At 39.8% G+C, this 27,349-nt stretch overlaps 1 protein-coding gene across 9 annotated transcripts in view; it reads right to left on the bottom strand.

The window, feature by feature from the left end:
* The window catches only part of SNX24 (sorting nexin 24), a 184,027-nt gene that overhangs the window by 85,910 nt on the left and 70,768 nt on the right, over nucleotides 1–27,349 (bottom strand). For 8 of the 9 annotated variants that reach the window (XM_063811476.1, XM_063811479.1, XM_063811475.1 and 5 more), the window contains one exon: nucleotides 4,536–4,619. In XM_063811476.1, the coding sequence (XP_063667546.1) occupies nucleotides 4,536–4,598 (63 nt within the window). In that variant the 5' untranslated portion in view covers nucleotides 4,599–4,619. Of the gene's footprint in view, nucleotides 1–4,535; nucleotides 4,620–27,349 lie in introns of those variants that run through there. The other variant, XM_063811477.1, reaches the window with a different exon arrangement.

The raw sequence follows: 27,349 nt of genomic DNA, 5'->3' as shown, positions 1-27,349 counted from the left end.
GATATGAAAGACAGGACATGGTCCCTACTTTTTAAAAAGTACCTTCTAATTAGATAAAATTTAGGGATAACAGTTTTATCTCATATGTTTCCAAAATTTAAGCAGAAATCTCTATTCTAAATGGACAGGAGTTCTAAGAACAAAGAGATTAGGGAAGAAAGGGAGCTAACATGGAAAAAGGAGAACTTGAAATGTCTTGGTTTGAATAGATCAGAACACACAGGAAAAGACATTCGGCATGGCAAAGACAGGTGGGTAGCCATTTTTACCTCATATAATGAGGTAATGGGAGATATTGGCTCAGCTGTCACTGAAGAGCTCTTAGGAGGAGTGAAAAATAAAGTCAGCCAGTAAAGGTGTTAGTAGTAGACAGAATAATGGTTCCCTCAAAGATGCCCAAGTCCTAACCCCCAGAATCTGTGAATGTATTCGCTTACATGGGAAAGGGGGCTTTGCAGATGTGATTAAATTAAGGATTCTGAAAAGGGGGGGTTATCCTGGATTATCTGTGTGGGCTCAATGTTATCATGAGAGGGAAGGACAAGGAAAAGGGGATTGAGTTTATGGTGTCATAGAATCTGGTACTTATCTGCATGAATCAGAAAGGCTGTTTACACAAGGTGTCGAGTCAGAGGAGAGGTGATGAAAGGAGATGTTATGATGGACACAAGCTGAAGTGGAGTGACTGCTAGCTTTGAAGATGAAAGAGGCCACGAGACGAGGAATGGTGGAAAAGGCAAGGAAACAGATTCTCTTCTAGAACCCAGAAAAGACTCAGCTACAGTCAGGTAATAAATTTTAAGGCTGGATGTAGTGGCTCACGCCTGTAATCCCAACACTTTGGGAGGCCAAGGCAAGTGGATCACCTGAGGTCAAGAGTTCGAGACCAGCCTGGCCAACATGGTGAAACACTGTCTCTACTAAAAATACAAAAAAATAGCCGAGCGTGGTGGTACATGCCTGTAATCTTAGCTACTCGGGAGGCTGGGGAAGAAGAATCGTTTGAACCTGGGAGACGGAGGTTGCAGTGAGCTTAGATTGCACCACTGCACTCCAGCCTGGGTGATAAAGTGAGACTCTGTCTCAAATAATAATAATACATAAATTTTAAGCCACTGTATTTTTGGTGATTTGTTACAGCAGCAATAGGAAACTCACACAAGGTTTAAGATTATTGGCCTTGAGGGTCAATGTCTATGATGTGGTGGACAACAGAGACCCGTTTCAGTGTATTTGAGTAAGAGAATGGAGATAAAAATGGTGTTTTAGGAAAACTGGTCTGCAGCAGAGAATGGATAAGGATCTGAAATGGTTAAAGTAATACTGATATATAGTAATAATACTCTGGACTGGGATGGTAGGAATAGAAAATGAAAAATTAGTCTGGGCGCGGTGGCTCATGCCTGTAACTCTAGCACTTTGGGAGGCAGAGGTGGGTGGATCACCTGAGGTCAGGAGTTTGAAACTAGCCTGGCCAACATGGCGAAACACTGTCTCTACTAAAAATACAAAAATTAGCCAGGCATGGTGGCAGGTGCCTGTAATCCCACCTACTCGGGAGGCTGAGGCAGGAGAATTGCTTGAACCTGGGAGGTGGAGGTTGTGGTGAGCTGAGACTGACTGAGCCACTTCATTCCAGCCTGGGCAAAAGAGCGAGACTCTGTCTCAAAAAACAAAAAGAAAACGAAAATGAAAAATTAAGTAGTGTGTATTATAAGAATTTGGAAGATAATGCAAGGTAACAGAAAAGTAGGAACACACTTGAAGGTTTAAAACCTTGAGATGTGTGGTTCTAAGCTTTGTAACTTCAGTGTGTGTGATGGAGGTAGGTTAGGAAGGGTTGTGTCTAAGTGATAATCATACTATAGAAATTCTAAAACTTCAACAGGCATTAATCATCTGGGGTACTGCAGATTATTGGGCTCCATCACAAAGATTCTAATTCAGTACATCTAGGGTGTTGCCCAGCAATTTGCCCTTAGATAATCAAAGTTCACATTTTGAAAAATACAATCTAGAAAAACTAAAAGAAAATGGAATCAAATACTCATCATAGCTCAAGAAGAAATGACTAATTTTAAGATAGAATCTGAAAGGGTAAAAACAGACACATCAGTAAACATAAAAATTTAAAACTTGCATACATTTAGAATAAATGTCATAACCAAAATTAAAAGGCCCTTGTTAAAAAATGCTTCCAGCAAATGGCTAATATTGTATTAATAGGCCACCCAAACTAATAAGCAAAAACAACCTAGACACTAGCAGATAAATGAGAAAGCACATAAATAGATAATTCTATTGAAAGAGGGGCTACAACTCCTAAACAAACCTAAGAAACACCTATTAAAACAAGGCAACATACATGCTTGCTAATAAACAAATCTAATTTTTGGAGGGGTAATATAGTTAAATATTTCAAGAGAATTAAGTAACAACAGATTTAACTACATTTAAAGGGAAAATATTTTATGTTAAACTCTAACATTCAAAGCAGGTCACAAGATTCAAATATGGAAATTGAGGGTACCAAAACTGCAATAAAAGGGTAAGGTTGTTGATGTGGCAGCAGCAGTCAGTCAAGCCTGAGTACTCTGATTAAATTTTTGACCCATTTCAACCCTTCTTAGCACACAATCTTACAGTCAAAATTACAGATTTATGTTTATTTTTATACCCCATCGTTATTTGTATTTCATTGCCTTTTAGAGTTACCTTTTTGCCAAATCGAATACAATCACAAGGGGGCAAGTAAAGGAGACTTCTAGCAGCTGCTATCCCCTTGATAATACATAAAATTAGACAGTGTATCCCAACTAAAACTCTGCTCCACAAAGCTATTTTTATCTCTATGTCCCTGTAAAGTTGTCTCAAATATTTTAACAAGGCTGCCAACAATATTCAAAATTGAGAGATTTGTGAATTTCTATTCTATTAATGCTAGTAGACCTCATTATATAATTATAAGAATAGGTAAAATTATTAATAGAACTGCAGAAACTGAGAGAAGAGAGAATCCTGGAAAATCTAGGATTTTTTTTGACCATGAATAGCTAAGAACTGTCCAAACTCACTGGGGAGAGGGTCCTCCTCTGCAGAAGAAAATAAACTCTACTAGAGCAGAGAACAGGGTGAACAAGCCTCGCCTCCAGAAGCATGGGCAGCCTCGTGCTCTGGGCAGGCTTAACTGGCAGTCACCCAGCTGTGCCTGGTGTGGAGCTGGTTCCTGAGTATCCGGAGAGTACAGCTGGGCTGTGCTAGGGTCATGGAGTCCTAGGTGCTGACTTGGGAGGTTAGCAAGGGGCCTGCATGTGACAGGCTGCCTCCTCTAGACTGGTCAACAGAGGCTGGGCAAGGCAGGGGGTGCTGGTTTTAATCCCACAGTAGGGACTTATTTCATCAGGTATCCAGAAGAAACCTCACTAGGATCTGTTTCCTCCCAAAACACACAAACAAAAACACACTTCCCTGGGAAGGAAGTGAGCCCCAGACTCCAGGTTTGTTTCTCTTTGGAGCACCCTGGGGTTGGTGCTTTTGTAAAGTCACTGGCAACATCTGGTCTCAATCTGTGTTCACCTGTACTGTTTATTTTCCAAGTCAACCTGGAATGAAAAAGTGCTAACCAGAGAACTAGATGTGGATTATCCCTTGCCGTCCTAACAGAAAAGTGTACCGATAACTTAGAGCTCCCCTTTAAAAGAAAAGAGAAGGAAACAGTCTCACTAATCTCTCACTAATATCCTGTTAACGTTTGTAAGTTTATCCTGTTAACGGGATTTTTCTGGGCAATTTCATGAGGTATTTGTAGATATTAAAATAATTTCAGCATGCCAATAATAACTTATAATCTAGAAAAAATTAAATTTAGATAGAAAATAAAGAAGCATTTACTCTTCTGTGCTTTAATAACCATTTCTCCCCAAAGCTCTTCCTTTTGCCTTTCTGTTTCGTTTATCTAAGACTTTTAAAGAAGTGTATCCTAGTGCTGAAACATCAGTTTTGTAAAGTGGCCCTTTACAATTCAAAAAAAGGCTAAAAGCCTCTTTTAACTTGTGTTCCCCAGTCTTTGAATATACAAGTACATGTATATGTTACTTTGAATACAGAAGTACATGTATATGATCTTTTCCAGGTACATGTAAGTATAAGTTGACTTTAATAAGTTACTTCCTGTAAGATAATCATTTGCTTTTTCTCCCCTGTCTGTAAGGAACATTAAGTGCATTTCATGGATAAAACAGAGTCTGGGTTTTATTCTTTCTGAACCTGTAACATCGAATGCAACATACTGCAAACAGCTTGCAGCCTGAGATTTTTACATGCAAATGATTTTAACAGAAAATCTACCTATTCAGAAAGCATACCTTTAAGGAACTGAATAACTTATTCCAAAAAGAAATTTACTTCATGATAAAAGAAAATGTATATACATACACAGGAAATATCAATGGTCTTAGAACCACAGAAAGGAGTGTTAGTTAACATTATACCATCTGCCACATAGAGAAAAGACAAAAAAACAAAAAACAAGTTACCTTTTTGTGCAAAGCATGAAATTCGCTGTATCTCTTTTCAACAAAATGTTTTCTTCCATTCATTAGCACTTCTATCTTAAACACCTGAGGAAAAAATTTAAAAGATTAATTATATTAGTTCAAAACCCTCAATTGTCTGATGTGGTAAGTTTGTGACCATGATATATTTCATCCCTTTAATTACAGTAGCCGATCCCCCAAAATCCAGAAGGCTCAGGAGACCCTGGCCCAACAGCACTGATTAATGAGCACTCGAACCAAAGGCTCACTAACAAAGTGTGACATCCTCCAAAAACCTGTCTAAAAACAAGGGAAACTTAAATGCATAAAAAAAAACCTACCTAATTTTTTAATAAAATAATATTTCTTGCTTAAAATGATTTCACCAAGTGAATATGATAGCATTGAAACAATACTCTTTACCAGAGTATTGCAAGAGGAATACTCTGGTAAAAAGCTCAGGCATGTGGTATTCCATTATGGGCATTTCAACGCAGGCAGTACTGTGTCATCTATAAGACAATCATGCAAACAGCAGTGCATTTTAGGTTAATTTCTTTCTAACCTGCATATTCATCTCTAGTCTCAGCTGGGCTTATTCTGCTGTTTGCAAAACAGGCAAAATGTAGTAAAGGCTCATTTTCCCTGCATGATACAAGTGACAGCTTGTGCTCCTAGCTCCACAAGGTTGAAAGGCCAGATGAAAAGGCTCTCTGGGTGCACTAATTAGTAGGCACTAACATGACATTTTCTTGATTCTTGGGTCAGTGGGTCAAGACTGGAAACAAGGGATGAGAAATATTGTGAAATGCTCATGAAAATACAATTTTAAGGTCGGATGGGGAGGGATGGTTAGCAGGATCTAAAGAGGAGCTCTGTCATTCCAAAAGTTTATATTTGACTTGTGTTTTGCTAAGTGAGAGTTTATAAACACTAAGATGAAGGAATATTGTTTACTTACTTAATAAGCCTAATTTTCTATTTCAATCGCCCTTCTGAAAAAAATACAAAACTGTAGAGATCACATGACACTAAAAAGTATTAAAAGCATGCTTACTTTTAGTCTAAAAATAAAAACTACTTAAATTTGGCATATGACATACAAGGTCGCACATCTTCATTATGAAAATAGATTGCTATGGCTCTATATTTCTGTCTTACATGTAAGTATGACTATTTTAGAAATCCAGAAATTATGTCATCAAACATAAAATCTGTTTGCATTTTTGTGCTTCTTTGAATCAGAAACAAAATCTTCTGCTGCATGACTGAGTTTAAGAAACCTCTTTTTACTAAGTGGTAAATTTTTAACAATTTAATCAATATTTTATATTTTGTTTTTCAAGAAATACCCCTGAATAAATACTTTCCTTTGGTGAACTATTAGAAATATTTTCTTCTAAAACCATATGCATATGCTTCAAACTCTCAGATATTCTTAGATTTTTTTTAGGAAAAAAAAAATCTGTTTATTAATTCACCAGAGAAAATTATTCTTCTTCAAAGGCCTTGCCAGAAATAGAATCAGGAAAACACCTCAAGAAAACAAACAAGAGAAGCACAGCTTTAACTGGGGGGTTTGGTTAATAGGCTACAGAGCCCCTTTTTTACTATCAGTCCCAGATTGAAATCAGGACAATATGTAGCAATGAAAGTAGTTTCCATCTGCTGAGCTTTATGAAATAAATGAGGTTATGTTCTGGGTCTTATTGTTTGAGGCTTTATCACAAAACCACCACCTTAACTGGCACATTACCTACAGAATCTATAAAACAGGGAGAAGGTTGAAAACTCAGCAAGGCTCTACCTACTTGCTCACCCCTCAAAGTGCCCCCCCTTGAAGGCCAGGGTAAGACAAATTACACAATGGCTGCTTCATGGAATGTCATCTCTTCTACTGACCAGATGGTTCCATTACCAAGTTCCACAGTTACTCTTCACAAGCACTAAATTCACAATGAAGGGTGGGGGAGGGTGGATGTTCCACCACAGGAAAGTTTGTGATAAACTTTAATTCTTATATTTTATAATGTTACAGTTGAAAAAACACACAATATGCCTAATACTATCAAGACTTTCTTCTAAATTCTGGGAAAACATCTTGGAAAGGAAGTTGTTCATCAGGATTTTCATGACAAAGTGAAGAAAGAAATGGAGTCAATTTAATAAATCCGGCCAGGCGCAATGTAATCCCAGCACTTTGGGAGGCCGAGGCAGGTGGATCATGAGGTCAGGGGTTTGAGACCAGTGTGGCCAAAATGGTGAAACCCCATTTCTACTAAAAATACACAAATTAGCTGGGCGTAGTGGTGTGTGCCTGTAGATCCAGCTGCTTGGGAGGCTGAGGCACGAGAATCGCTTGAACCTAGGAGGCAGAGGTTGCAGTGAGCCAAGATCTGCCACTGAACTCTAGCCTGGGCAACAGAGCGAGACTCTGTTTCCAAAAAAAGAAAAATTTAATAAATCCTATTTTCCTGAATACCATGCCAGGTCATTTTTGTAAAGTCTTTCCAATTTTCCTACATATGTTGTCCCTGCTGCCTGGAAATATCTTTTCTTGCTTGGCTCTGCTGGTAAACTCCTAGTAGTGATTAGGCACCTCGTGAGGTGGCGGCCTTCAGGACGGCGCTGGGAAAGCACTCAGCACAGAATGCACCATTCATCTGTTTATTTATTCAACAGATATTTACTGAGGGCCTGCGAGCCAGGAAGCCCAGGGGTTGTTCTAGGCTCTGGGATTCAGCACTGAACAAGACAGACAAGAGGTCAGCCTTTATGGGGGCTGAGACGGGCGGATCACCTGAGGTCAGGAGTTCAAGACAAGCCTGGCCAATATGATGAAACCCTGTCTCTACTAAAAACACAAAAATTAGCTGGGTGTGGTGGTGCGCGCCTGTAATCCCAGCTACTTGGGAGGCTGAGGCAGGAGAATCGCTTGAACCCAGGAGGCGGAGGGTGTGGTGAGCAGAGATCGTGGGAAAAAAAGAAAAAAAGAGTTGAATGTGTTGCCTCTGGAATTTCAGACTGGCTGTGGGTGGACAAGGACTGTTTTCACTCCTATTGAAAAACAAACAAACAAACAACAAAAAAACCCCACACACTTTAAGGTGAAAACCAAGGTCTCTTCTGGCCAAAATAGAGTAACAGGAAGGAGATGTAGCCTCCCACTTGAAACTGGGCAAATTAAATAAGTGCACAAAATATGTGGAAAAAATGGCTCTCAAGACATTGGACATCGGGAAATGAAGGAAAGTGAGAGACAGGAAACAAGGCCAGACCTACTATTACCTCAGCTTGCTGCCCAGAGAGAAGCTATGCAGGCCCAGGGAAGGGGACCCCACCCAAGCAGAGCCCTGTGATCCCCTGAGTTTAAGGAAAGGGAGCTGGGAGTATGGAGAACAGGGAGCTGCACCCTGGGAGAATGCCTGCAGCTGAGGAGGCCTCCCTCAAGTATTCAGGTGAAAACCAATCGGCACGTGAGGTTGGGTAAACTACCCAAGGAGTGAGGAGGGCTCAGAGCTCACATGCAACTGGCAATGGTGCCTGTGTCCAAAAGCTGGGGCAGAAAACTTCATAATTCACGAGGCATTAGTTACAGTACTCTGAAGGTTCTTGACTCAGAAGCAGGGAAAATGAACTAGATTAAAAGCTGTTTTAGTCCAGTTTAACAACACTTCAAAGCCAGGTCTGAAGAGATCAAATTGTTTCCGGGTAACTTAACCACATGCCAGAACAAAGCTCAAGAATATTTTTAGGACTATAAAAATATCTAGAACCCAACAAGGTAAAATTAACAAAAGATAAATTACCAAAAATGTTGCCAGATTTCACCCCTCTAATGTACTAAGTTACACTGTTATGAATAGGAATGTCTGGCCCATCCTTGTCAACATAGACCTACTCTGGCCAATCTGGTGCATAAAATGAGAATTTTTTTTTTTTTTTTTTTTTTTGAGACAGAGTCTTGCTCTGTCGCCCCGGCTGGAGCGCAGTGGCGCAATCTTGGCTCACTGCAAGCTCCGCCCCCTGGGTTCACGCCATTCTCCTGCCTCAGCTTCCCAAGAAGCTGGGACTACAGGCGCCCGCCACCATGCCCAGCTAATTTTTTTGTATTTTTAGTAGAGATGGGGATTCACCGGTGGTCTCTATCTCCTGACCTTGTGATCCGCCTGCATAGGCCTCCCAAAGTGCTGGGATTACAGGCGTGAGCCACTGCACCTGGCTAAAATGAGAATTAATTGGGCATATTTTGACAAGTATGTATGGGGGCATAAGTTTCCATTCCAACTATCCCACATAAAATTACATATAAGCCTGACCTACCTGTTTAATTTAATTTAATTTATTTATTTAGCTATGTTGCTGAAGCTGGACTCAAACTCCTGGGCTCAAGTGATCTTCCCATCTCAGCCTCCAGAGTAGGTGGGATTAGAGGCCCATGCCACTGTGCCTGGCTCTGACTTGCCTGTTTAGTTTTCTATTCCTAGAGACATCTTTCCTCAGAGTTTTCCAGAAATCCCCTCTGTATAAAGTAAGGGAAGCTGCATGTAATTAAATAAATGTATTAAGGATTCCATTCAGGTTTGCATAACAAAACAAAAATCATTCTGTTCATTTGACTAAATTTTTGCCACAGTTCTAGAAACATTATTAAGTCAATAGAATTCAAATTGAAAAGGAAAACAAATGCCATTACTTTAAAGAGAAGAATCTGATCCCCAAGTGTGGTTTTTATTACATGTCAGAGCCAACTTTTTTTCTTTTGTGGTGACATCTCTGAAATTATACTAGAAGTCAAGGATAAAATAGTTCAAAATGTGGGTTTATACCCCAATTTTCAGGAATATATCTAATAAATAAAATAAACTTAAGCTAAGGAAGGACTTAACTTATATTTCAAGTTGAATGGTCTCTCTCTTTCAGAAGCTCATACATTACAAAGTGATCACTTCTAAAGCAAAAAAAAAAGAGAAAAAGAAAAAAGAAAAGAATTCTCTATAACAGATTAAAAGTATCTAATAAATAATTCAAGTGCTTGCCAAATACAGACGGGGGTTCTATATACAAATAAAGATTTAAGCCCAAGGTTCCAAGTAGTTTAGGTCAGTGTATCGTTACACTGGGAATCTGAAATATACATGAAGGACAACTATCTGCTTAGAATATGACTTTTCATAAATATATATACATATACATGCATATATATGTATATTTAATACTTGTTCATTAGAACAAGATGCACCAAATATTAAAGCCAGGCTTGAAATCAACATTCTCCTTCTTTAGCAGGAATAAACATTCAAGATAATAAAAAAGGTTGTTATTCCACTATAAAAAGTTGAATCTCTAAAAGCGCCATTTCTTATGTGCCTATTGTCAGGTGCTCAGCAGGGTATTAATTCAGGTACTTAGCAAGGTATTAATTCACAACACATACAGTTTTTATGAGGGTACAAAAATAAGAAAACATTTAATTGTAAAGAATTATTATGATATTCGATTTCTAAGTACATTTACATTTTTAAAAACTAGCACAAAAATTTGATTTGTTCCTACTTTGAGCCTGAAGTCATGTTTCCTCTATTTTAAGATGCCACATTGATAAAGCAAGAGAAATTACTAATTTAATCATACTATTTTGGGTAGGGGGGAAGAAGCGTTTTTCTCATATTTCAAAAATATCTAAATTTCAGAAATTTTAAAAAGTTTTTAAGGAAAACGCATACTGCTACAAACCAACCACTACTTCAAAAAACAATTCTCTAAATATAGTAAGCCCTCACTTAATGTTGCAGATAGAGGTTTTTGGAAACTGGGACTTGAAGCACATATAACAAAATCAATTTTTTTCCTCATCAACTTTTTAACAAAACGACATGATTCAAGGACCTGCTGTATGTCATTTCACTTCAAGTTGCAGTTTCCAAGAACCTATTGATATTAGGTAAGAACTTACCATAATTGCCACAACAAAATACCTATGTAAGAGTTGGACGTGATTAAATGTATGTGTGTGTGTATTGATATGATTCTGCTTTCGAAAGAAAATTCATGATACCAAAAAGAACATCAGGAAGATCATGGATGAAAGAGAATAAATATCCAATCTACAATGAGAAGAATCCCTGATGAAAGAACAAAAAAATTAGAGCAAGAGCAAAAATGAAAGACAAAAGAAATCCAACTTTCTTAAGCTGGAAAGATCAAAAGGGTTTATATATCCCAGGGAAAAACAAGACAAGGATGTCCACACCTACCCACCCTAGAATTTATTTTTAATTACAAGCATAACCAAAAACCACTTCTAATATACAGAAGCAAAAAGCAGAAACAAAGATCAGGATGACCCTAAACTTTTTCTCTGACATGCTAATTGCCAGAAAAAGTAGAGCAATGCCTGCGGAGTTTTATCAGAATATTATTTAATAGTCATCTAAATTATTATTCATGTATAAAGACAACAAAAAGTCAATCTCAGTTTGCGGGAAAACTCAAAAAACAAATAACCCAAACATCTTTTTTGAAAAACTTACTGAAGGTGTAGAACTGCCAATGGAAAGATAGATCAAAAGCAAAAGGCTGCTAGTCAAGAAAAGGCTGACAAAGTGCCCAGCAGGAAGCACACAAGGGCTTCTAGGCTACTTGGAGGCATCTTCTCACAGCCTGCTCTGTTGCTGTCCTCTCTAGAAAGATTTGTGGTCAAAGGTGCTTGGCACACAGAGAAACAAAGAAATCCATAGAAAACCTGTTCAAAATTTTGGCTCCAAATGTCTTCAAAGTTTGATAGTGTGTGAGCTTTAATGCAGAATTCCATGTCTAGTCAAATCTTCCACCAAGGGCAAGGGAAAATGTTATTTTCAGATATGCAGAAGCACAGATGGTTTATTATGTACACATTCAGGAACCTTCTTTGAATATTAAAAAAAGAAAAAAAAAGGAATTCACAAAAGAAGCCAAGACTGTGGACCTAACCTAGAAACAAAGTAGAGAAAAAAAACCTAAAATGTAGCTTTGCGGTCTTAAAAGTGTTCAAATTAGAATAAGAGCCAGAGAGCTCCAAGAAGAATGCCTTCATGGAAAAAAAAAAAAGATATGATTAATACCTATTATAATTTATAAGGTTTTAGTGATAGTGTCAAAGCATTTGTCTTTCTCTGTCAAGAAAAAAAGGGACTTAAATTTTTCAAGATAAATAAACAAAACTATATACAATGTAAAGGTGCAAATACAAAGCCGACCAAATGTAATATGATTTGGTGCAGTTTACAGAATAATAAGAAAAGAACGTCCATTTGGCGTTCTTGAAATATTTCACACTGAGCAGTACAGACTTAGTAATTTATAAGGCAACGTTGTCTCTAAAAAAAAAGGCTATTGGAGCTATACTCAATATAAAATGCTTCTTTTTCCCCTCAAATGAACATTCCTTGGAACCCTTTTTTAATAAGAGAGGGCAGGATTTGCTCTCAGGGACCTGGGAAGCTTTTCCTAAAGAGCTGATGCTTCAGACTACAGGGAAAGCAGGCAAAGAGGAGGGACAAGCACTGTGGGCAGAGCATGTGCAAAAGCCCTGAAGCAGCAGGTGAGAGGCTGGAAGCAGCTGACTGTGGTACAGCCAGGCAGTGAAGAGACACCTCTGAAGGAGGCTGGAGAGGGAGCAAAAAGCTAACTCCACTCTTCTTCTCTGCAAGTATTAATGGTCTACCAAGTGCCAGGTTCAGAGCTAGTCATTGGAGATACAACAATGAACACAGACAAAAACCCCTAACAGACCTTACTTACATTTTAATGAGGGTGGAGGGTGGGACAAAGACAATCACACAAATTAACAGATATTAGTGTCACAGAGAAAAATAAACCAGGGTAATAGGACAGAGAGGGCCTGGATGAGTATACGGCTATAATTTTGGGTGAGGTCTTGATGGTAAAATAATACTTGAGCAAGAACAGAAAACCATACAAGGTCTCTGCTCAAGTATTATTTTACCATCAAGACCTCACCCAAAATTATAGCCATATACTCATCACTTATCTCACAGTACTACAGATCAGAAGTCCAATGGGCTTGGTTGGTTTATCTGTTCAAGTCTCATGGGCTAAAATCAAGGTACTGGCAGGGGTGTGTGACTGCAGAGGTTCTAGGTGATAACAGGTTCCTGCAATAGGATCCCTGCAGTTGTGAGACTGAGGCCCCCACCTTTTTGCTGGCTGTTTCCAGCTCCTAGAAGCCACCTACATTCCTGGAATCATGAGCCGCTTTCTCCATCTTCAAGGCCTGCAACAGTAGCTCACGCCCCTCCCTTGTCATATTTCTCTAACCTACTCTTCTGCTTTCCCCTTCCACTTATAAGGACTCATGTGATTCCACTTGGCCCACCCGGATAAGCCAGGAAAATCTCCCTTATCTCAAGGTCCTTAACTTTAAACTCTTTTACCAAGTCCCTTCTGCACATAAGGTAACATATTCAGAGGTTCTGGGGATTATGGTGTGGACATTGTTGAAGATCCATTATTTCATTCACTACAGACCTGAATGACAGGAGGGAGTGAGTCCTGAGTCTACCTGGGATGGGAGGAGGTTGGTCCAGGCAGATGGAAGAGTGAATAGTCACAGATTCTAATTTAACTTTCAGCATTACCATTGTGTGCCAACAGTTATCCAGAGAGAGAACAGTTAGAGGGAAGGTCTGAGTGGCAGTGGGAAGAGGTGAGTGAAAGTAGAACCAACAGGATAAGCTGATGACTGCATGTGGAAAAATGTAAAAATACATAAAAATGTTATGTAAAAGTACATAAAAATAAAAGGGAGAAAGTGAGAGAATGAAATGCAATGGTGAGGTTTTTGGTCTGAGCAACTGGAAGGATGGTGATGCCACCATCAACTGGCTGCGGACATCTGCATCAACTAGTCTGTGGTGGCAAGTTAAGAGCTCAGCACTAGCCACACTAAGTTTGAGATGCACATTAGACATGACGTGGAGATGCTTCAGAGGACTGAGTTGACAAGTCTGGTCTTAACTAGAGATATAAATTTGGGCATTATTAGAGTGTGAATGAAGACTAGATCTGATCACCTAGAAACAGAAGTCAAATAGGGGCCTGTAGATCATATCAGGGTGTATGGTTTTATCATTTCAGCAACAAGAAGATTTTGCTTCATTTTAAATGCCTTTCTCTTCCAAATTAAACTTTTCTAACTCCTATACCTGTCTTTCAGATGACATGGTTTTCAGGTCTTACACTATACCTTCTAGAATAAAACACAGTCTGTCAATGTTCTCCCTAAGATGTTGAATCCAGGATTCAAGGAAATACTGGCATTCCCCAATTAATAAATGGATTGTGTCCCCAAAATCCCCTTTTCAGATGGTTCAAAACTCAGCACAAATTTTCCCACAGAAACAGTATAAAAGATAGGTTTAATAGCCTACAAAAAACCTATTTAGTCCCAAATATGCACAAATTACAATATTGATATCATTAATTTAACCCATAAGATTTGCAGTATAACGCAGCGGTTAGGAGTTCTAGTTCTTGAATCAAACTCCTTGGATTTGAATCTTATGTCTTCCATTGCTCTCTTCTGGGCTCTGCTAATACTCTACGATTTGGAGCAAGTTGTTTAACCTGTACAAGCCTCAGTTTCCTCACCTACAACATGGAGTTTATAATGGCACCTATCACATAGGTTTGTTGCAAGGATTAAACGTAATTATCCATGCAAATCATTAAAACACTATCTGGCATTTAGCAAGAATCCAAACAATGCTACCTATTCATATTATTAACTTCTAACCATTGCTACAGCTATTCCTTTATCAGTGGAGGGGAAGCTGTTGATAGGTAGGGAAAATGATCACGAGAGTAACAATGACCACATTCATACATCTCTACAGGAGAGAAGGTACTTCTCTCTCCATCACTAGAGGTGGTTGACCCTGTAATGCATGCATGCAGTGGGCTGCTGCACTCACCTCTGCCGATGCCCATTCATAGGCCTGGATTCCTGATGAGGCCTGATGAGCACACGGTCCAGTGGAACCCTGACCTCCCATGATTCTAGCTTAAGCTTCTGTATCTGCAATCTGCATTCACCTAAATGTTTTGGAAACCATATCTCACTGTTGGCTAATGATGCCTTTGGAATCAAACAAAACCCCCAAGTCTTCCCCAACAGTTCTTAAACAGGCAATTTTCAGATCTGAGGTTAGGCTTTATAATGACCTGTTAAATATTATCATGTTAATTTTGACTCTAATACTAGACAAGGCTGTCGAAACTTTTCTGGAAATTGATTCTGTCTTCCAAAACATGAGCCAGTGTCTTTGCCAAGCTTTGTGTCATGTGTAAATCTGAAGTGTCTTCCCTCTGTGTCTTCACCCAGGCCTCAGTTCTCACTCTACAACCTCCCTGCTGGTCTCCCTGCTTCACTCCTGCCCTGCAGCAATCTATATTTCACAGCAGCCAAAGTGGCCCTTTTCAATCCTCTAACAGATCCTTCCTCACTTCCTACTCCCTCTCACTCACCCTGGTCCAGCCACACCAGCTTCCTCACCGGCAACTATAATAGGCACATTCCCTCACTGCCACCTATAACAGGCTTTTGAGTGCTTCTTCCTCTACCTAGAAAGCTTCTCCCTCATTCTGTTCAGTTGTTGTTCCAGGTCATGTTTTCAGAGAGGTGTTATCTACCCACCCCATCTAAAATAGCAACTAGCTCCCATCATTCTCTATCCCCAGAAATGGCTTTACTTTTCTTCTGTGCATTTACCATGGTCTGGTGTGTGCATGCACACACACACACACAAACATACACACTCACATACACACACCACACACATACAATGTTTGCTTGTTGGTTGGTTGGTTTATTGTCTGTTTGTCTAACAAATTATAAGCTCCATAATGATAGGAACTTCATCGGTTTTGTTCACTGTTAACATCCTCACTGCCTTAAACATTACCTTGCAACACAGCAGGTTGAATCCATGAAAAATAAGGAAGGAGCAGAAGAAAAGGTGAGCAGGTAATTGACAGCTGGACAACAAATTGGGAAGAATATGTATAAACTTCAGTCCAGCTCAGTAATCTAATAGTGGAAAGGTAAAATGAGTTATTTTTGTTAGAACAACCAATAAGTTAGACATAATAGAGGCAGACTGTGCAATATAAGATAGGGTTTCTTATAGAAAGGAAGTTGTAAATAGTCAAAGAAGACTGTTCATGAGGGCCCAAAAGCTATGAAAATAAAGACCAAGGCCTGACACAGTGGCTCACATCTCTAATCCCAGCAGTTTAGGAGGCCAAAGCAGGAGGATCACTTGAGCCCAGGAGTTCAAGACCAGCTGGGCAATATAGGGAGATCTCATTTCTACAAATAATAATTTTTAAAAATTAGCTGGGTATGGTGGCACGTGCCTGAGATCCAGCTACTTTGGAGGTTGAGTGAGCCCAGGGAGCTAGAGCCCAGGGGGTTCATCACTTGAGCCCAGGGGGTTGAGACTGCAGTGAGCCATGATCATGCCAGTTCACTCAGAAGGAAAGGAGAAGGGGGAGGGGGAGGAAGGAGGAGGAGGAGAAAAAGAAGAGGGAGGGAAGGGGGAGGGGAAGGAAATAGGAAGGGGGAAGAAGGATGGGAGGGGGATGGGAGGGGATGGGAGGGGGATGGGAGGGGATGGGAGGGGCAGGGGTAAGAATGGAGAAGGGGGAGGAAAGGGGAAGGGAAGAGAGAGGGAAGGAGGAGAGGGAAGAGGAGGGAAAAGGGAGAGGGGAGGGAGGAGGATGGGTAGAGAATGCGGGGAGAGAAGGAGAAGGGGAGGGGAAGACGAAGGGGAAAGAGGGGAGAAGGGTGAGGGAAGGGAAAGGGAAGAGCGGGGAGGGAAGGCCAGGCCTTTAATCAATAAGAAACTACCCATCTTAATAATTAGTGCTATTCTGAGAAGCTACATGATATGGTAGAAAGAGCACCAGTCTGGACTTAGACACATCCAACACCCAGATCTGCTACTTCCTGGCTGTATTTCCTTACAGATGTTGCTTATCAACTTTGAGCCTTAGTTTCCTCATATGTAAAACAGAGATGATAATGCCTACTTTCTTAGGTCTGGTGATGGAGTAAATAAATACGACAAGGTATATAAAACCCTTAGCACCTAGCCTGGCACATAACTGGTGCTCAATGCATTCTGTTATCCTCCTGAATATAGTAGTCCCCCCTTAGCTGTGATCTCAGTTATTCATGGTCAAGTATGGTCTGAAAATATGAAATGAAAAATTCCAGAAATAAACAATTTGTAGGTTTTAAATTGCACACTGTACTGAGTAGAGTGGTGAAATCTTACACTGTCCCACGGTGTCTTGCCCGGTCCCAGCCAGCACACGAGCCCTCCCTTTTTCTGGCAGCTTTACGATGTCTGCACCCCCACCCATTAGTCACTTAACTAGCTGTAGGAGCTCAGTCATCAGATTGACTGTTGCAGTATTGCAGTGCTTGTGTTCAAGGAACTCTTATTTGACTTAATAATGGTCCAAGTCACAGGAGAAGTGATGTTGGTGTATTACTATAATTTTTTATTTTATTATTATTGTAATAGTTATTCTTGTTAATCTCTTATTGTGCCTAACTTATAAATTAAACTTCATCACAGGTGTGTATATATAGGAAAAAACATAGCACATATAAGGTTTAGTACTAACCACAGTTTCAGCCATCCACTGGGGGACTTTGAACATAACACCTGAGGATAAGGGGGGACTACTGTATTATTTGCTTTCTCAGAAATCAAAATGGAATCCAAAGCAATTAATAGCCATCATTTCTTCAACACACCATGAAGTACTATGATTTGCTATGCTTATTTCTAAAAATACCACATTCTCATTAAAAACCTATGTAATTCAAAAGATCAAAAAACTTTAAAAGTGTTTTCTGTCTCTCTCACACACATATGATGGATGAATGGATGAATCATTATTTTTTTAACCAAAAGAAGGGTAAAGCATAAGCTCAGGTGGATGCGAATTTTCTTGTTTCATTCCTAATGAGTCAGGATCCTTTCTATGAGCATCAGGAAGATGAGATCCAAGATTCACCAGTGTTCTTTCAAGGCTGAAATTATGGTCCTTTTTGGACCCAGGAAGGGAAGGTTGCTTGGGAACAGCATCTGCCAGCTTCAAAGCTCTGCAGCTGGGCTCTGAAAGATGAGAAAACAAGAAGTGGAGAGGGACAACCTCTGTGTCCGTGAAAGAATGCAGGCCATTTCGTAAAGTCTACTACAATTAAAGACCCTCCTCATAGACAAAGGCCTTGTTCCTGTTTAAGAATGAAACTTTTTCTGTTCTATGAACAGATGTCAGAGAGCATCAATTCAGTTTTAAAATCCCCACTTACAAGAGGAAAGTAAGCTCTTAAAGATCACAGAATACTCAGCCTTCTTTCAAAACTCAGAATTTTCATTCTTCTTTTTTTTTTAATTTTAATTTTTTTTTTTAGAGATGGGGTCTCACTCTGTCACCCAGGCTGCAGTGCAGTGGTGTAATCATACCTCATGGCAGCCTTGAGCTCCTGGGCTCAAGCTATACTCCCACCTCAGCTTCCCAATTAGCTGGGACTACAGGCACATGCCACCATGCCTGGCTAATATTTTTAGTTTTTATATTTTGGTAGAGATGAGGTCTTGATTTGTTGCCCAGGCTGGTCTAGAACTCTTGGCTTCAAGCGATCTGCTTGCCTTAGCCTCCGAAAATGCTGGGATTACAGGTACTGAGCTATGATGCCTGGCTTAATTCTTCTTCTAAAAAAATAAAGATAGATAGATAGATCAGGTATTTTACTTTCCCAGGATATGCATGGTTTAAAAATAGTTGCACTGTAAAAATGTGATTACTCCTTTATCCAAGTATTTTTTAGCACATACCATGTGCTAGACCCTACTCAAGGTGTCTGAAGTCTATCACTGAAGTAAAATGACAAGGAGTTCTGTCCTCATGAAATTGCATTCCAGCAGGGGAGACAGAAAACAAATAATGAATATAAAAACTAAACTTACAAGTAGGTTTTAGAAAGTGATTACCTGGCATGGGGAAGGGGGAGAATAAACCCGAGTAAAAGAAAGTAGGACCACTGGGGGAAAAATTGTAATTTTCAATAAACTGCTCAGAGAAGGCAGCATTGAGAGGATGGCAACTGCAGAATATGAAGTTATACCACGGAACCCAGGAATAGCCTTTATTGCTATTTTAAATTTAAGTTAACCTACTTAAAAAAAAAAAAAAAAAAGCCCAATGCCAGGCGAGGTGGCTCACGCCTGTAATCCCAGCACTTTGGGAGGCTGAGGTGGGTGGATCACCTGATGTCAGGAGTTCGAGACCAGCGTGGCCAACACGGTGAAACCCCGTCTATACTAAAAATACAAAAATTAGCCGGGCATGATGGCACGTGCCTGTAATCCCAGCTACTCGGGAGATTAAGGCAGGAGAATTGCTTGAATATGGGGGGCAGAAGTTGCAGTGAGCTGAGATTGCACCATTGCACTCCAGCCTGGGCGACAGAGTGAGACCCTGTCTCAAAAAAACAAACAAACAAAAACCCCACAAAAACAAAAAAACCTGCCTGATACTTTAAATACTAAGCTTTAAATATTAAATTTATCTGATGAAAAATTTACAACTATATTTCTGTATTAAACCAACTACTACCTCTTCTAGATACATATAACCAACATCAGTGTCAAAGATTTTCAGAGAGCAGTTAGGAATCTAACAAGGTCGGGCCTCAGCATGAATCACTGTCATTCTTAATGTAGAATCAGCATTTCTAAAACCATACATAAGGAGCCGCTAAAGAGAGAGAGAGAAAAAGGCCATTCCAAGAGCTTCTTGTATTGATTTCTTTTACCCCAAACAAAGAGATTCTCCTAGTTACATGATATATCATAATCACATAATTTGTTTGACTGCTTTAAAGAAAGAACAATGGATTCGAGAAAAGGTGTTGACTTGCAAAAATACAATCATTTTGCAAGCTTTTTTTTTTTGTTACCATGGGTTGCTTTCTCTTAGTAATATGACATATGTGGTCTCTATAGAAAAACTGAAAACGCAAAGCTCTAATTCATGCCATTCTCAAGAGCCGGAACTAAATCTAAAGCATCCAACATCTGAAAACTCTTACATTGCTACCAATGTAGGAAGAATAAATCTTTTTTTCAAGCCTTACATCTAGGTTTCATGTATTACACTTTCAAAACTAAATCCCCTACATCACCTGGATATGAATTTTTTTTCTTTCTCTCCATAGTGTTTCTTTACAGAGACAGTACAGCTGTGGATCTTCTGCCAAGCATTTTTCCACAAGTCAGGACACATAGACTTAAAAGAAACTTCTTGAATAAGACCTTTTCTGGGCTTCTAAAAATGGTTCACAAGATAAGGAACTAACACCTCCAACCACGATTAGTGCCTTTATTTTCCAAATATTTGCTCTCTAGGTGACCAACCCCTCTATCCCTCACCGTGGCTTTGCCAAAGCTATCCTTTTACAAACTAAAATTCTCAGTGTCAAATATGGACACATAAGAAAATTTCAGAGAGGCAAGCTGCTGGGCCCTCAGGGATAAATAGTACATCCAACTGAAACACAGCGGAGAGTAGGAAAGATATGCTTTTGTTAAAGTTAAAAAAAAAAAAGCAGGCTACAGAGTCCATTTTTGTTTTATTTAGTAAATACATGTGCATAATAGTGATGTATGTGTGTGTATATGTATATATATATTCTTTACCAAAAATGCTGGGAGAAAAAAATGCCAATATTGGCTGGGCATGGTGACTCATGCCTGTAATCCTAGCACTTTGGGAGGCTGAGGCAGGAAAATCACTTGACGTTAGGAGTTTGAGACTAGCCTGTGCAGCATAGTGAGATACTGTCTCTACTAAAAAGAAAAAAAGTTAATGTTTAAGAGGGATTATGCACAACTTTTCCTATTTGCACATTTCATGTTTTCCCCTCAGTTTTTCTGCATTGAACATGTATATCTCATTTTTTAAATTTTGGAGTGAAAACATTCTATAATGAGAAAAAATATCTGTGAAGCACAAACCTGAGTTCCAGATCCCTCTTTGACACTTATTAGCCACACAGATAGGAAAATCACTTTTCAGCTCTATGGCTGTGCATCATCTATAACATTTGGGGATTTGATGGGGTTGACCAGATTGTTTTCTAGAGTCTTAGCATTCTACTTGTGTATAACAACTGTGTATTGCTTTGTCATGTATATTGCTCTGCAACTCCACTGTAAGATAGAGATGGTGCCATATTCACATACTGTGTGCCACACTTTACATACTGTGCAAGATAAACAAATGCTAACTCATTCATATCGAACCATGCATGCTTACTGTACCATTCAAAATAATTATTTTCAGGATCAGATTCTATTCAGTTAGTTGTCTTAGTCTGTATCTCTCTTACCAAACAGCAAATTCACTTCTCAAGGCAGGAAAACCCTATCCTCTACCTTACTTATGCTACCTTACTTCTCTATCCTTTGTGTAATTTCTGATGGTGAAATCAGAGAGCTCTAACAAATTTAAATTCCAAATTAATCTGGCCAGACAACAGTTCTCAAAAAGGCTTCACCACATGCCCTCTGCTCATTTCACGTGCCTTCTCATCCAACTGGCTTTTCCAAATTTTTCACACCTCTCTCTCCCTTGACCTGAAAAAGAAGGCAATCAAGCCTGTACATGACAATCTACCTGAATTTTCTACTTTCTAGATGTTTCCTCTTGCCTTGGAGAGACACATAAACTATCCCACCTCTAAACGTTGTAAACAAACACCTGCCCTCATTCTCAGGAAAGGATGAAGTTGCTCAACAGGCCACTATTAGAACAATTCAGCTATCCATGATAATGTGACAAATAAATTGGGCCCTTTTAAAGGCATTTTTCTAAAGTTGTTATAACCCTGTGCCTCCACAGTATGGGAAGAGTTTGTTGGGCCCTGATGCATGTGAACCGTGTAGCCAGCACCTGGTTTGGGAGGGGAGCTAGTGTATCAGCAGGCTACCTGGCCTGTCTCCTGGCTTACTGTGCAAAAACACACTGTCTCTCTGACAGGTGAATAAGAGGCATCAGTGTTGTTTATTTCAATTAATATCATTATATTTTAGTTTTAATTATTTTCCTAACATGTAAAAAATCCTGAGTTAATCCACCATTGGGATATTTTTAATATGCTTTCTGAAACGCAAAAAAAAAAAACTAAAATGACTAATTTTTCTGACCATGAAGTCAAAACACCACATCAACTACTACAGAAGCTACTATAATCTTCCTACACACGTTTCTTTTTGACTGCAAGATATGACCCTAAATGAGTTTTGTACTTTTTTTAAATTCAAAGATATTTCCACTTCATTAACACAATTCTTTATATTCTACTTCTTTGCTAGTACCATGGAGAAATTCCAGGCTTTAAAAGATTCAAACGACTTGTATCTAAATCAGACCTGGACTCTCTCTTCCCAATATGCCGATTTACATGAAATCTCTTAGAGTTTCTCTGCTTCCATAAAATGCGGACGCCACTGCCCATCAGGCCCAGGTTTGCCTCTTTGCACAAACAGTCCAAAACAGTTTTCCTGATCTGTTTCAACTTGAAGTGTTGTCAATATATGGATTGTCTTGCTTTCTAATTCAGTGAAAAATCTAGTTTTCCATTAGTCTCTGCCTTTCTAATTTTCGATACAGCTTTACTAAATGTAATTATTAAAGGCAGATTCAAGAAAGCAATTACTGAGCTACTGGTTTGTATCTCTGAAGTCTTAATAAGCGACAAAAAGTTGTAATTGCACTAAGAGCATAAAATAAATTTTCATACAGATTATACATATACACACTTAAATTTGTATATGGGGAGACATATTTAAGACAGTATGTAAGGAATCCCCCTCTTAAATCACGTTTTAGCCCTCATTTAAACTTTATTCAAAGGCAGTGCAGTATGTTGAAAGAGTAGAAAACTACATTTCATAAAGGCCACATTCTGTTCTTTCTTAGGATTCTGTGACTTTGGTAAACCATCTAACTTCTCTGCATCTCTTTTTTTGTTCTTTCCATCAATAAATATGAGAATGTTAAGTTAGATCATCACCACATACTCTTTGAGCTCTAAAAGTCTATAAATTATTTATTAAATTCCTAATCTATGCTAGGCTGTGTACTAGACACAGGACAGAGTAAGATATTTTACAAATTCTAATCCACAGCTTCAACAGGCTTCAACAGGCTTAAAACTTGGCAAAGAAGACAAGTAAATATGATTACTTATGGAGCAACACATAAAAGTGCTACCCAATGTTATAAAGCAAATTATCTTTCCAAAAGTCCTAAGGAATAGCTATACATGTAAATGGGGGATGCAACTCCCTTGGTAGTCATCCAAATTATATAATTTGGCCTTCAAACTACAGGCAAATAGGAGAGTATTCATTATATGGTCACTTAACAATGGTCTTGGGCAAAGAACAAACTCTGTGTATGGGGTCCACTGCCCTGTTATAAACTGAACTGTGCACCCCACCACCACCACCTCCCAATTCGTATGGTGAAGCTCTAACCCCAATATGATTCCTGACCTCAGGTGATCTACCCACTTGGGACTCCCAAATTTCTAGGATTACAGGTGGGAGCCACCAGGCCCAGCCTGTCGGCATTATTTTATTTATTTATTTATTTGTTTATTATTATTTTTGAGATGGAGTCTCGCTCTGTCGCCCAGGCTGGAGTGCAGTGGCACAATCTCAGCTCACTGCAAGCTCTGCCTCTCGGGTTCACGCCATTCTCCTGCCTCAGCCTCCTGAGTAGATGGGACTACAGGCGCCCACCACCATGCCCAGCTAATTTTTTGTATTTTTAGTAGAGACGGGGTTTCACCGTGTTAGCCAGGATGGTCTAGATCTCCTGACCTCGTGATCCGCCCACCTTGGCCTCCCAAAATGCTGGGATTACAGGTGTAAGCCACCGCACCCGGCCGGCATTATTTTAAATAGTGCCTACTATTTACTTTGAACACCATGAAGCTAGGGCACCCACTTATAATTCTATCTTACATTTACTTAGTTGACAGGTGAAGAATGCAGCTTTATGATTTCTGTGCTAACAGATTTTGGGCAGGGTCCTTACACAAAGGCCTAAAGTTTTATGACGCACATCACCACCACCATGGTTTGAAGATATAGCTGCAAACTTAAAACCAAACCACAGTGGCTTTCTTCAGATCCTCCGTCCTGAATGTTTGACAACTGAATTTGAAGGAGAGAAGCGAGGAACAGAACCAGGCAAGCAAACAACATGCTTATTCCTTTGGTTCCATAAAGAGGTGAAAAACCTGTATACTAGGTCCACACTGAATCATTTTTGGATGCCACATTTTAAGAAGTTCATTGTCAAAAGAGATAGAGTCTTTTCCATGGAGAAACCAGAGCAGGGCCAGAGGTCTTCCCCTTTGGCATTTCAGAAGCAAGGAGAGATGTTGAGGAGCAGTCTTTTTTTTCTTTTTTTTTTGAGATGAAGTCTCACTCTGTCACCAGGCTGGAGTGCAGTGGCACAATCTCGGCTCACTGCAACCTCCACCTCCCGGGTTCAAGCTGTTCTCCTGCCTCAGCCTCTCGACTACAGGTGCACGCCAACACGCCCGGCTAATTTTTGTATTTTTAGTAGAGACGGAGTTTCACCATGTTGGCCAGGATGGTCTCTATCTCTTGACCTCGTGATCCGTCCCCCTCAGCCTCCCAAAGTGTTGGGATTACAGGCGTGAGCCACCGCGCCCAGCCCAGTCTTTAAGTATTTTCAGCACAAATGAGTAGAAGGAATGTAGTGAGGTTTTCTAGATCTCAATAACAGAATTAAAGCCAGCTAGGAAGTTTTCTGAACAGTCTAGAGCTCAGAAAGAAGACCATGACAGAGTATGCCATGCAAGCATAAAGAGCCCACATCCCAAATCACACCCCCCAATAAGGCTGAATTGACAGTTTCCAAGCAGCTTATGTAAAGAAAGATTATCATTCAACCTAGTCTCTGGTCAGAGATTGTATTTTGGGAAAACAGACAACACACCACTGTTAAGTAAACAGCCTCTTCCTTTAAAGTGAGTCAGTAAGGGCAGGGGTGTCATCAGCTATGGAAATAACAAACACAGAATTTGGGATGCAGAATGTTAAAAATAAAGGTCTCAAATGGACTGTTCAAGCTTAAAGTATTTGGTAAGGAAGCATCAGGATCAAGGCTCAGAATAAAAGCATCTAAGATAAAAAAAAGCAAAAAATATTATAAACACGAAATCCAAAATAGTCACTTTAAAGAGTTAAGAATAGTGAGAAACATTAAACTTCTAGCTTTATGATGCCAACAGAACAAAGCAGGCCCCCCAGGATAAACCTTAAGAGGGGGCCAAGGAAATGTACCAGAAGGAACCAACTCCACAGAAGGGCTGGAAACAAAAAGCAGAGATCCAGGTCTCCCTGGAAACAGAGTCAAAAGCACATTTTCCTCATGCAATCAGAATGAAGAAGTCTCCTATGCAGACTCAGACTACTAATAATGAAACAAAAACCAGATACAGTGGAAAGTCTGTGTGTTTTGTCTTAATTCTGATATTAAGTGGCCATGCTATCTTGGATAGATCATTTACTCTCACTTCTAGCTCACGTTACTTTATTTATTCAGTGAAAAATTATTGATCACTTTTATGTGTAAACATGTGCTACAGGATGGGAATACAGTGAACTAAGGACACAATGAATCATCTTCGCCATGCTATGAGGGGAAGATAAACTACTGAGAGGGCATGAAACAGGAGAGCCCAGCCAGGGCTAAATCTCTGAGGAGGCCAAGACGAAACAGGCCTGAAGCCTGGGGGGAGTTGATGGTGGATATGAGGAACATAGAGGAAACAAAGAGGAAAGGTCAGTTTAACAAAAGAAACAGATTACCTGAGGAACTGAGACTGTGGGACTGGAGCTCAAGGCACAGGAGGGCTCTGGAGCAGCTAAGGTAGGCAGAGGGCAGACCACACTGAGGGCCTCACAGGCCACACTAAAGACCAGCTTTTACCTTACAAGAAAGGAGAAGCCACTCAATGATTTTTAAGTGGGAGCTGATATGATCAGATGTGCACTATGAAAAAAAAATTTTTTTTTAAACAGACAGGGTCTTGCTTTGTTACCCGGGCTAGAGTATGGTGACGTAATCATAGCTCACTGCAGCCTCCAACTCCTGAGCTCAAGAAATCCTCCCACCTCAGCCTCCTGAGTAGCTGGGATTACAGGTGCACACCACCAGGCCTGGCTAATTCATTTTCTCTTTTGTAGAGATGGGGACTTGCTATGTTGCCCAGGCTGGTCTCAAACTCCTGGGCTCAAGCAATCACCCTGTCTCAGCCTCCCAAGTTGCTGGGCTTACAGGAATGAACCACAGCACCTGGCCATGAAAAATCTTTCTGATTGCAAAATGATGGATTCTAGAGAGCTCAGGGTGAATAGGGAAGATGGAGTAGGAAGTTATTACAGCAGACCAGGGTGAGATGACAGGGCAATGGGAGGGAGAGTGATGATGGAGATGGAGATGAAAGTGGGCAAATTTTAAAAGATGATTAGGTGGTAGAGTCAACAGCACTTGGCATTACAGTTGAGACCATTTCATATTTCAGATTTTCAGATTTGGGGCACTCAGCCACTAAGTATAATGCAAATATTCCAAAGTCTAAAAAAACCCTGAAATCTGAAACATTTCTTGTCCCAGACATTTTGGATCAAGGACACTCAACGTGCATCTGTTAGTAGCACTTCCTCCCACCTCCACCTCAACTGGACCTAAGGAAAAGTGGTCAGGCATCATCCAACCCATAGCCTTCATTTTTAAAAGAGCCACATCCATACCTAAATTCCTTCTCTCAACTCACTCATCAAAGCCTGTCTTAGCTGGTTTTTTGAAAGGATCAACAAAATTGATAGACCGCTAGCAAGACTAATAAAGAAAAATTGAGAGAAGAATCAAATAGACACAATAAAAAATGATAAAGGGGATATCACCACCGATCCCACAGAAATACAAACTACCATCAGAGAATACTACAAACACTTCTACGCAAATAAACTAGAAAATCTAGAAGAAATGGATAAATTCCTCGACACATACACCCTCCCAAGACTAAACCAGGAAGAAGTTGAATCTCTGAATAGACCAATAACAGGAGCTGAAATTGTGGCAATAATCAATAGTTTACCAACCAAAAAGAGTCCAGGACCAGATGGATTCACAGCTGAATTCTACCAGAGGTATAAGGAGGAACTGGTAACATTCCTTCTGAAACTATTCCAATCAATAGAAAAAGAGGGAATCCTCCCTAACTCATTATATGAGGCCAGCATCATCCTGATACCAAAGCCTGACAGAGACAAAACAAGAAAAGAGAATTTTAGACCAATATCCTTGATGAACATTGATGCAAAAATCCTTAATAAAATACTGGCAAACCGAATCCAGCAACACATCAAAAAGTTTATCCACCATGATCAAGTGGGCTTCATCCCTGGGATGCAAGGCTGATTCAATATACGCAAATCAATAAATGTAATCCAGCATATAAACAGAACCAAAGACAAAAACCACATGATCCTCTCCCTCTCCCCCTCCCCCTCCCTCTCCCTCTCCCCACAGTCTCCCTCTTCCTCTCTTTCCATGGTCTCCCTCTGATGCCGAGCCGAAGCTGGACTGTACTGCTGCCATCTCGGCTCACTGCAACCTCCCTG

The sequence above is a fragment of the Pan troglodytes genome, chromosome 4 (assembly GCF_028858775.2).
Source record: "Pan troglodytes isolate AG18354 chromosome 4, NHGRI_mPanTro3-v2.0_pri, whole genome shotgun sequence".
NCBI classification, from domain to species: Eukaryota; Metazoa; Chordata; class Mammalia; order Primates; family Hominidae; genus Pan; species Pan troglodytes.
Note: the sequence above shows the minus strand (reverse complement) of the source record. Positions and strands in the feature narration are given on the sequence as shown.